General features: G+C 41.2%; 1 protein-coding gene across 11 annotated transcripts in view; it reads left to right on the top strand.

Moving 5' to 3' along the window:
• Nucleotides 1–12,012, top strand: part of MYZAP (myocardial zonula adherens protein) — a 134,321-nt gene that overhangs the window by 59,663 nt on the left and 62,646 nt on the right. For all 11 annotated transcript variants that reach the window (XM_061180278.1, XM_061180273.1, XM_061180270.1 and 8 more), the window contains 2 exons: nt 3,024–3,116; nt 8,479–8,592. In XM_061180278.1, coding sequence (XP_061036261.1) covers nt 3,024–3,116; nt 8,479–8,592 — 207 coding nt within the window. The remainder of the gene's footprint in view (nt 1–3,023; nt 3,117–8,478; nt 8,593–12,012) is intronic.

The following is a 12,012-nucleotide window of genomic DNA, read 5'->3' as shown; positions in this document are numbered from 1 at the left end:
GTTTTGCTTATTACATTGAACACTCCTAATGTACGAGTTTGGACAACTGTATAAATTTGGATGCTTTTCACTGCAAGTAACAGAAAAGCCAACTTGAAAAGGAAATTTGTCTCATGTGGGGATAACTCTAGGGGTAGGTGGGCTCCAAGCAGGCCTCTCCAAGCTCCAGTTCTACTTTTCTGAGTTTCCCTTGGTTCTTTTCTCCTTCAGCCTCATGCTCATGGCAACATCTAAAAATATGATGGTGTCTGGAGGAGGAAAAGAGGACAGTCATCTCTGGTTACTCTTTAGAGACCCTCCATTAGACTTCCCCTTGTTTCTCATTGGCCAGGACCCAGGTCACATGCCCATTCCCAAATCCATCACTGCCAAGGGGAATAGGATGACTATTGCTGGTTCAGACCAATCGGTTAGGTTGAAATGGATGGTGGGAAGTCAACCATGATAGACATTGTCCAACCCAGGCCAATTAATACAATTTTTTTGTAATTAATATTCCTTTTTTTTTTTTTTTTTTTTTGCCATGCTGCGCGGCTTGCGGGATCTTAGTTCCCTGACCAGGGATTGAATATTACGTTTCTTTTAAACTATATGTTCTATTGAGAAATTTTGGAAAATGTAAACATGTATGAAGAAGAAAACAAAATCACCCGTAATTCTACGATTCAACCAGAACAGTTGTTAACATTTTGGAGCATTTCCTTGTAATTTTTTCATTTCTTTTTTATCTATCTATCTATATCTATCTACTTACCTACCTGTCCCTCCCTCCATCCATCCATCCATCCATCCATCCATCCATCCATCTATCCATCTATCCATCTATCCATCTATCCATCATCTCCATTCCTTTTTGGTCCACCCAGTGTCTCCCTAGATTGACCAGTGCCTTTGTGACCCAAACCAGAGTGATTAGATAGAGAGGCAATGAGGTGCACCAAAACACTGGCCTGTGGACTAGAAAGTGAGAAGCAGGGGCAGCATGGGCAATAGAGTCCCCATGGATCTTGGGTCAAGGTCTAGCTCTTTGGCCCAGACAAACTTTTGCCCTGTCTGGGCTTCAGTTTTCTCATGTATAGATTGTGGGGTCTGGGAAGGGACCCTTAAGGTCAAAACTAGTTCTTTGTGCCCCGTTTTATTTGGTTGTGTTTGCGAATAAGACATAAATACATGTTGTCAGCTTTTGTTTGAGTTTTTGAGAAGAACATCTCTTATCAAATATCAAAAATAATAAATGTGCATTTCTTAATGTGTCTCGAAAGATTTGGATGCTTGTATAATTTTAGGGAATTAAAAAAGATAATAAATGCTTAGCAGAGAAAATGAAGAAAAGCCAGAAGAGCCATACTCCTACACAAACATGCAGAAGATGTGTGACAACCACCAGCCTCAGAGCCCGAGTCATCCAACCCCCAAAGATCAGTTTTAACCATTCACAGTATCCCATTCCTAATTTTCCTATGTAGGAACAGCTTGCACCTTCCTGGTTTCCTGTATTTTTCTCATGGAAATGCTTAGGCCTTCCTCACTGAAATGCCCCAAATAACATGGCACCACTTCAGAGGTAAACCTTCTAAGCAGATTGGAGAGTTGCAGATTGCCCAAGACAAGATAGTAGGTTCAGGCTGTCAGGTGCCCAGGTCACAGGGGAGCAACTGACCTGAATTTCCAAACCGCCACTGTGATCTGCAACTTGAAATTAATTTCCAGGTAAACACCTTCTATAGCTGGTTTCAGACCTATCACTCGCTCCTCATTCCTGAGTGTATTTATGGGTTTGTGTGCCCTCCCTTGCTTGTGGGTGACTCTGGCTTAGTTGGCTTCCTGCAGTATTTGCCAATGGGAGCAACACCCAGCTCCACCCACTTCCCAATGGTGAGCAGCCCAAGAGCTCAGGACCACAGATGAGAGCCATTCTGCCTGCCCAGAATGAAAAGTTGTGCTTTTGGCTCATTTCGCCAAAATGTTTGTAGTCAATGACAAGAAAGTAGTCTTTATTACTAGAATTCATCTGGGGAGGGCGTGGTGTCTTGACTTGCCCTCTCCTTCCTGCCCTGGTATCTCCACCAATATCCAGTCACTCCTAATAAACATGCAGTCAGTTTAAAACAACGTGCTAGTTGTGCAAGTACAGCTTCAAAATTAGGTCCCCTCATGCTGTGCCCTACACACCCATCAAACCAAACTGCTGCCTTTGAGCCTTTCCTGTGATAGAAGTTCCAGAGCATTCTGGAGAGGGCTCCCTTGAGGCTTCCTGTTCTATTCGAGGATCCCTGAGTTCTTCATCCTCCTAGGGGCACCAGAAGAAGGGGGAAGACAGAGACTATTTGTTAGGTTTTTTGTTTTTATTGAAAATATATTTAAGGCCCCGTTACTCCTCTGGAAGTGGTACTACAGAGAAATTTAAACAGAGTTTGTATAAACAGGTGTTTGGGGGATCACCTTACTTATATTTAGTGCCTTGTGTATTGTTGGTGATTACTGAGGAACTGAATTTCACTTTTACGGGCTCTCTAAGCTCATACTTTCCTGCCTCATATTCCAAACATTTATTTGTTCTTTGGCAGTCAGGGCAGAGGTAGGGAAAATTAGAGGTGGCTTTTGCTTTTTGGTTTTTTGGTCCTCCTAGCCATGTGTTTAGAAAGTCAACTTGTTCAACATTTCCTACTTGTAAAAACATGTGATAGGAAAAGGGGGAAATCTGGCCTGAATATGGTTTTAAGGGTGGTAGGTGAATTTCAGTAAACGAATCTTTCTTTAGAGCATGTTATTTGTATAATTAATAGTTATCAATAATTATATATAATCACAATATGCATTTATTATTATTATCATCAATATTATTTGGATAATTCCATCAGCTTCTAATTAGATTGATCTTCTTTCTTAATATCCCAATTGTCCTGTTCTTAAGATTGTTTTTTTGTGGGGCCCTTCTCTCATTAGGGTTTCTTAAATGTTTCAGAAATCTCACTTGAAAATATTGTAGCTTGATCTCTAAATAGCATCTTTGTGGGCTGCAGGTAAGAGCCACTTTGGAAAATGTAAGGAAGCGAATGTACGGAGACTATGATGAAATGAGACAGAAGATTCGACAGCTCACCCAGGAACTGTCAGTAAGTCAAATGTGGAGGGATGCTAGAGCTTAGAACTCCCTCTCAGTTGCTACTGCCTGAAGATATTTGAGTTTATGATGTTCCTTATGATGGAATCATATTTTAAATGAACCGAGGGAATTTTATCACAGAATGAAGTTTATTATTTACAGGACAATTTTTGTGGCGATAATAATCTTTACATTCAAAGCATTCCCTCCAAAATCAGGAATAAGATGAGGAAGCCAGCTACCACTATTATTATTTAACATTGTACTGGAGACCCTAGCCAATGGAATTAAACAAGAGAAATAAATTAAACAAGAGAAATAAATAGTTTTTAGAGGTATAAAAACTGGACAGGTAGATGTAAAACTATCACTGTTTACAAACTATATGGTGATATACTCAGAAAGCTCAAGTGAACCAATAAAAAAAACTACTATAAACAATAAAAGAATTCTGTAAGATAGCAGGGTAAAAGATTAATGGACACACGTTAGGTTTCAATATACAAAAAAACAACCAGTTAGAGGAAATAACAACAACAAAAACTACCAGGTATCTGGAAGTAGACTTTAACAAGTAGAAAGATATGCCATGTACTTAGAAAGGAAGATTCAACATCATAAGATGTTAATACCATTCAAGTTAATATACAAATTTAATATAACCCAATAAAAATACCAACAGATTTTTATGTTGTTTTTTACAACTGGACTAGGTGGTTCCATGGTATACAGAAAATAAATATGAAGGGTTGAAATTCTGGGGGAAAAAAGGCAATGAAGGAGACTATCCCTCTTAATATTACAAGAAATTGAGAAAGCCTCAGTGATTAAAACAGTATATAGTATTGGCACATAAATGAATAGACATCAATGAAAAAAAGCCCAGAAATGTACCCCAATATATGATAAATGTGGCATCTGAAATGAAGGGAGGAAAATGGACCAGTCAGTATATGCTGTTGGGACAGACTTATACCTGGGTAAATTCTGAATAGATCAAAGATGCTAAAAAATGAAACTTGCAAGTGCCAGAAGAAAATATGTGTGAATTCTTTTATACTCTTGGGGTGGGGAAGGCAGTTTCTTACTATGACATGCAATCCCAAAACCACAAAAGGAAAAGTTGATAACTTTGACTACATTAAAATGAAGACTAGTGCTGACAAAAACACCAAAGTCAAATGACGAGCTGGGAAAAATTATTTGCCTTCATATTATAGATAATAGGCTAATATCCTGAGTATTTAAAGAGTGCCCATGAATCAAGAGGAAAAAGGCCACAACTCATAAAAATAGGCAAAATATTTTTGACAGATAGCTTATAGTAAAGGAAAGATGAAGAGCTCTTAAATGTATGACGAGATGCTTGGCCTCATTCTCAATAAGAGAAATTCAGATTAAAATGGTCCTGAGATGCTATTTTCACCTAACAGACTGGCAAAACTGCAAAAGTGGGACAAGATGCTGTATTAGCCGTGCTGTGGAGGAACAGGAAGATTGCTGCTTGGAATGTCGTTTGCATTACTCTTAGGGAGAACAATTTGCAGTATCTACCCAAATTACAAATGCCTACATCCTCAGCAAGCTTCTTTCTAAGAATTTATTCTGTAGATAAAATCTCACATATGTGAGATGATGTATATATGAACTTAGTTGTTAAGCATTGTTTGTAATAGTAAAAAGATTGGAAGCCTACACGTCCATTAAGAAGGAGAAAGTAAAATAAATTACATCTCTATAATACACAGAGTTGTAAAAAAAAAAAAAAAAAAAAGAATGAGTAAGCTCTTCAAAAAGAGATACAGAAAAATTTCAAAGCTATAGAGTAAGTGGTAAAAAGAAGCAAGACATAGGAAAATATCATATGTAGTGTGCTACCATTTATGTAAACCAGGAGAGGAAAATAAATATATCTAGACTGTTTTGTGTGTGTACACAAAGTTACTAGAAGGATCATCAAGAAAGTAATTAACAGTGATTCCTACTTGAGGTGCAGAGTGGGCAAGGTGGTAACTGAGCAGATGGGACAGGAGTGAAAGGGAGATTTATTTTAGTGTATACCTTTTCTACTTTTAAAATGTTTGAACTCTATGAATGTATTACCTACTAAAAATTAAAGAAAAAATAAGCTTCTTCTGGTTTAACCTAGCTAACGCATATGGGAGAAAACATTAAAAAAAATATTTGTGATTAATAACCTTGAAGCAAAAAAATCTGTCTTGTATGACATACTTGCCATAAAAGTTAACATCTGCAGAAAACAGAAATATAGATCAGTGGAACAGGATAGAAAGCCCAGAGATAAACCCACACACCTATGGTCAACTAATCTATGACAAAGGAGGCAAGGATATATGATGGAGAAAAGACAGCCTCTTCAATAAGTGGTGCTGGGAAAACTGGACAGCTACATGTAAAAGAATGAAATTAGAACACTCCCTAACACCACACACAAAAATAAACTCAAAATGGATTAAAGACCTAAAGGTAAGACTGGACACTATAAAACTCTTAGAGGAAAACATAGGAAGAACACTCTTTGACATAAATCACAGCAAGATCTTTTTTGACCCACCTCCTAGAGTAATGGAAATAAAAACAAAAATAAACAAATGGGACCTAATGAAACTTAAAAGCTTTTGCACAGCAAAGGAAACTATAAACAAGACAAAAAGACAACACTCAGAATGGGAGGAAGTATTTGCAAACAAATCAACGGATAAAGGATTAATCTCCAAAATATATAAACAGCTCATGAAGCTCAGTATTAAAAAAACAAACAACCCAATCAAAAAATGGGCAGAAGATCTAAATAGACATTTCTCCAAAGAAGACATACAGATGGCCAAGAGGCACATGAAAAGCTGCTCAACATCACTAATTATTAGAGAAATACAAATCAAAACTACAATGAGGTATCACCTCACACACAGTTAGAATGGGCATCATCAGAAAATCTACAAACAACAAATGCTGGAGAGGGTGTGGAGAAAAGGGAACTCTCTTGCACTGTTGGTGGGAATGTAGATTGATGCAGCCACTATGGAGAACGGTATGGAGGTTCCTTAAAAAACTAAAAATAGAACCACCATATGACCCAGTCATCCCACTACTGGGCATATACCCAGAGAAAACCATAATTCAAAAAGACACATGCACCCCAATGTTCATTGCAGCACTATTTACAATAGCCAGGTCATGGAAGCAACCTAAATGCCCATCGACAGACGAATGGATAAAGAAGTTGTGGTACATATATACAATGGAATATTACTCAGCCATAAAAAGGAACGAAATTGGGTCATTTGTAGAGACGTGGATGGATCTAGAGACTGTCATACAGAGTGAAGTAAGTCAGAAAGAGAAAAACAAATATTGTATATTAACACATATATGTGGAATCTAGAAAAATGGTACAGATGAACTGGTTTGCAAGGCAGACACAGATTAGAGAACAAACATATGGACACCAAGGGGGGAAAGTGGGGGGTGGGTGGTGGTGGGATGAATTGGGAGATTGGGATTGACATATATACACTAATATGTATAAAATAGATAACTAATAAGAGCCTGCTTATAAAAAATGAATATATAAAATTCAAAAAAATAAGTTAACATCTGCAGGAAAGAAGCACAGTTGCCACTGTTGTGTATTAGAGTCTAGTTTATGTCTGGTCTGTGAAATTATCTGCTTAAGTAAGACCTACTGCCTTGATTACAGGGGAGGGGGGTATTCAAACATATCCACCTAGCCCATGCTCACTGACAGGTAGGAAGAGATTTGTGAAATTCTCACCTACCTATGGAAATTCACTCTGCCATCCACTGACACTAATGACTATAATTAAAGCCAAAGGATTGGATTTGCAATAGATGCAAAAACAGATCTCTGCCCCTTGCTTTCCATTGCCGCCTCCTACACACCCTGTTTTCTCATGCTAGACTGTCGCAGGAGCTCAGTCTCTACCCTCAGTCTCCTCCTCCAGGCCACACCACGGACTGTAGCCAGGTTAAGATGCTAACTTACTGCTGTAGGAACACACCGTGAGCAGGAACATGCCTCCTGCTCCTGGACCTGGGCTGCTGTTTCAACTCTGTCTCCCACTCCCAAGGGTGCACTTCTCGCTCTCTCATGCCTGGCTGCTACCTGTGGCTCCCACAGGCCACACGGGGTCTACCCTTGAGCCTCCCAGAAACCTTACCCCTGGTTCTACTGCCTCCCAGCCTTCTTTTTTCTGGCCGCACTGCGAGGCTTGCGGCATCTTAGTTCCCCGACCAGGGATTGAACCCGGGCCCTCGGCAGTGAGAGCGCAGAGTCCCAACCACTGGACTGCCAGGGAAGTCCTCTCCCGGCCTTTCTATATCCAGCCCTTCTTTAAGGTCTAGTTTAAGACTGGCCCCTGTTGAATCTCTCTCAAACGTGTTAAATACACGTCCAACAAAGACAGCACAACAACTGCAGCAGCCACAAAACAGCTCTTGAGAACTGGTTGAGCCCAAAGTGTATTCCTTCCATGGTGAGTAGAAATAAGCAAGATGGGACTTCCCTGGTGGTGCAGTGGTTGAGAATCCGCCTGCCATTGCAGGCGACACGGGTTTGAGCCCTGGTCCGGGAAGATCCCACATGCCGCGGACCAGCTAAGCCTGTGTGCCACAACTACTGAGCCTACACTCTAGAGCCCGTGAGCCACAACTACTGAAGCCCGCGAGCCTAGAGCCCATGCTCCGCAACAAGAGAAGCCACCGTAGTGAGAAGCCTGCGCACTGCAACAAAGAGTAGCCCCCGCTCGCCGCAACTAGAGAAAGCCCGTGCGCAGCAATGAAGACCCAACACAGCCAAAAATAAATAAATAAATTTATAAAAAAAAAAAAAAGCAAGATGGCACAAGAAGGTATCCAACTGCATTCTAGTTCTAAAAGTAGCTGTTCCACTTCCTAGCTATTTGCATACAAATCCCTTAACTTCTCTGATTCTGTTTCCTCCTTATAAAAGGGAATGTTCTGGCCGCCACAAAGTGTTGCGAGGACTAAGTGAAGCCCTGTGGGGGAATGTGTGAATATTATCCGAAGGAAAAGTAGTCTTGTCTTTCTACTCTCTGGGTCATGCAGATGGTGACTTTTTAATTTAAAGCTGTACTTGAAATATCACTGACCCGGACGTGGCTACCATCAGGGGAATGTTCCAGCCTAACTGAAGGTTGTCATGAGTGTGTGTGCATTGGTTGTAACTGAAGGTTGTCATGAGTGTGTGTGCATTGGTTGTGTGTAACTGAAGGTTGTCATGAGTGTGTGTGCATTGGTTGTGTGCAACTGAAGGTTGTCATGAGTGTGTGTGCATTAGTTGTGTGTAACTGTCTCTTCAATCTGTCCAGGTTTCACAGGCTCAGCAGGAGTATCAACAGAATTACACCCAAACCCAGTCGTCAGCCCTGGACAGTTTTAATACCATGAACTCGGCTTTGGTGTCGGACTCCATCGGCCTGCAGGTATTCATCTGCTCCCGATTCGCCTGGGTCTCCTCTGTTCCAGTGCAAGAGAGCTTAGCCAAGGGTGGGCCCTGTGTCTTTGTAGAAAAGTAAGTCACAGAATGTCTTCAGCTCATTATTCGGAATCCTTTACACACAGCCACAGTAAAGGCCAGGCCAGGGAGACGGTGAAGGAAGGAAGCTGATGGAAATGCTTCCAAGCTGAGACTCTCAACCTTGGAATTGCAGTTGTTTTTGTGCTTATTAAAATGGGGGTTTAGATCCTGATTTCAGTGCTAGAGATGTCGCTTGTTCCACTAGACACCCAAGTGGTCCTAAGTGTCAGTGCCTAAGACAGCACATCAGCCCACTCCCTTAAGCCCCAGTGTTACGAGAAGTTCCACCAACCACAGGAAAGCCAGACTTAAGCAAAGGCAATCTGTGTTCATTCATGACAAGTAACTCCCAGAGGCTGTTATGTACTTTTTCCTAATTTAGAAATTATTATTATTACTATTTTTTGGCCGCGAGGCATGTGGGATCTTAGTTCCCCAGTCAGGGATCAAACCTGCACCCCCTGCATTGGAAGCATGGAGTCTTAACCACTGGACCACCAGGGAAGTCCCTAGAAATTATGTTGCTTTGAAAGAAATCATGTGCCTTCCAAAGAATATCTTGTAGTACCAGGCAGGGAAGCAAAAAGAGTCAGGATCCCACATTTGTGCAAATGTGTGTGGTCACCACACGTCAAAGGGGTTTTTCTCTTGATTAGTTTGATTTGCTAGGAGTTAACCCCTCATATGCTGCCCATTGTTAATCTTCCGACTGAGCCCCCCCACGTAACATGCAAATTAACTTGAAAATGTTCAGAGTAAAGCATTATATTCACCAGAAGCAGCTTCCCTTGGCTTTAATTTCCAAACATGCAAATAATAGTTTCTGTCCCCTTCCAACTTTATTTGGCTCTTATCTCTTTACCTTCCTCTTGAAAGTTCACACAAGCTATTTCACATCCTTTCTGGTTCTCTATAAATAATTTGCTAGATAAGCAAACAAATTTTCATGTTGGGATTATCCACTTCCGTTAGGATCTAGTATTCTCTATTAACAGCTGTTCGGGCAGTAGTGCCAACAGCAAAGCTAGGCCACGGTCCCGAAGTGGGCCTGGGTGGGCCTCGTGTTTGGATTTGTCTGGGAGGCCCATTTCTGTTGGGGCCTCTGAGTCCCACCCTTTTCCTGGCTCTCCCATAGTGCCTGGCAGCTTTCCCCTGGCCTCAGGCCAAGCCCTACTTTGGGTCTGGTTTATTCAGGAGCCTTTATTTTCCCTTCCTCGTGCTATCAAGGGGGCTCACCCAGGCTCCCTTTCCTTCCCTCTCAGACATCTCACTACTGGCCAACCAGGAAATGCTGTTATCTCACCTGAGTTCAGATCTGGTTAGTATCTGGGTTTTCTTCCCCGTCATACTTCTGAATCGCCACCCCACTGTTGATTAAAAAAAACCCATACAACCTAAAAGTTCAGAGTTCTGTTTTATTCACAGACCTTACTGAGTCCTATAGCCTGGGAATCAGCCTCTCAGACAGCTCTGAGGAACTACTCCAAAGGGGTGAGGGAGGAACCAGGATAGATAGGAGTTTCACTCAAAAAAAAATGTAGCCAAACATCAGAAGATTACTGTTAATCACAAAAAAACAGACATCTTCAGTTAATGTTTTTAGTGCTTTTCTATGTATAAGAAGATGTAAGAGTCTGGGCTCATGGAAATTATTTCTTTGGTTTGCACCTTAACTATCTAGGGCTGGTATCCTGCTTTTTTCCATCTTGAATCCCCCTCAGGGCACACTGTTGGGTGGGCTGCGGTGGCTGATGACTTGATGGTGGGCAGCAGTCATTGTTTACTGGAATGGCAGGCAACATTTTTGTCCACACCACTGACACGCCAGGCATTTACTTCAGAGGTCAACTGTTAGAACAGGATCCACCCTAACCCAGGGACCCTGACTGATTTCTAGTTACAGTCTAGTCTCTTATTCCAGGGTAGACAGAGGAGCCTTATAATGAAAAGATTAAAAACTGTTGTTTAAAAAAACAAAAAAAGAAGGGGGTGGAGGCTGGGGAAGAGGGAGGAGCAGAGGAAAGAAACACATCATCTCATGGCCAGGAAACTCAACTGAGTCTGAAAATAGTTGGCTTCTTATTTCTTCCATTGTCTAGTCTACCCCATTTTCATTATTACTGACGAGACCAGATCCTTGGTTTGATTTTATAGAATGTCAAAGCTGGAAAGCACTATTGAGATGATCTCCAACCCCCTTGTTTTGTGGATAAACAAACTGAGGCCAACAGAAATGACTTGAACAAAGTGTATAGCTAGTCCAGGGCTACAGCCCTGGTCTCTTGGTCCAGATATAGGTTCTGAGCACAAGACCGGTCCTTGTAAAGCCAGTGGGACTTGGAGAGAGGGTGGTTGGCCAGATGGTTTCTAAGGCTCCTTGCATCTCCAGTGTTCTGTGATTCCAACTTTCAAATGGCTTCTGCATTTTCTTTAATATCTATTTACCACCATTGAAAATCCTTTCTACTGATTCGAATAGGTTTAGGAATGAGGCTTATTATCCAAAGTGGAGGCTAAGGAGTGGAGGAGCTTCAGAGACTGGTCATCTACAAAGAGGACTCAGGTGTTAGGAAGTGTGTTCGACACCAGAGTTTCCAGATCTTCTAATATAAAGTTGTAGGTGACTTCAGGAGGTGGTAGAAGGTGCCCATAAACCTGTGTCCGGTGGTAGAAATTCTGGGGTTGTGGAAGCCATTTCTCTGTAAGGAGAGTTAAGCAAGTAACCTGAAGCATGAAATAGCAGCGATATTAATTTAAGCATTCCTGCTCCAGTGGGCAGCCTGGAGCAATAAGCAACAGGCTTCTGACACTTGTCAGGCACTTGTCTGAGTCACAGACTCGGCTCCCTGCCCCTCCCTTCATCACCACCCTTCTCTGCCTGAGGGAGGGAGGTGAAGCATTTGCACGCATTACAGTAACCTCAGCCCTGTTGTCGCTGGCCTGGCAGCTCGTCTAGAAGTACAGAAGTAAACAACCTGTTTAAGAAAAAAGGGGAATATCTCCATTTTATAAAACACGTATTTTGTTTTATGATTTCAGTTTGGGAATATGGAAAATATAGAAGATACAAAGAAGAAAATTAATACCATCTATAATCCTATCCCATAGTGAAAAGCATTATTTGGATTTTGGTGACTCCTAGTTTTTTGTTTTTTTTTTTCCTAGGCATGAATACATTTGGACAGATGCTTATGCATTATTTTTTTCAAAATGGGATTCTTCTGTACTTACTGTTTTCAAACCCAATTTTTTTCCACGTGAAATTACGTATTACGAACATGTTTCCTTGGAAAAGTGTTTTAATCCATTTCCATCCATCCTAAGC

The sequence above is a fragment of the Eubalaena glacialis genome, chromosome 2 (genome assembly GCF_028564815.1).
Source record: "Eubalaena glacialis isolate mEubGla1 chromosome 2, mEubGla1.1.hap2.+ XY, whole genome shotgun sequence".
In the NCBI taxonomy this organism is placed as follows: Eukaryota; Metazoa; Chordata; class Mammalia; order Artiodactyla; family Balaenidae; genus Eubalaena; species Eubalaena glacialis.
Note: the sequence above shows the minus strand (reverse complement) of the source record. Positions and strands in the feature narration are given on the sequence as shown.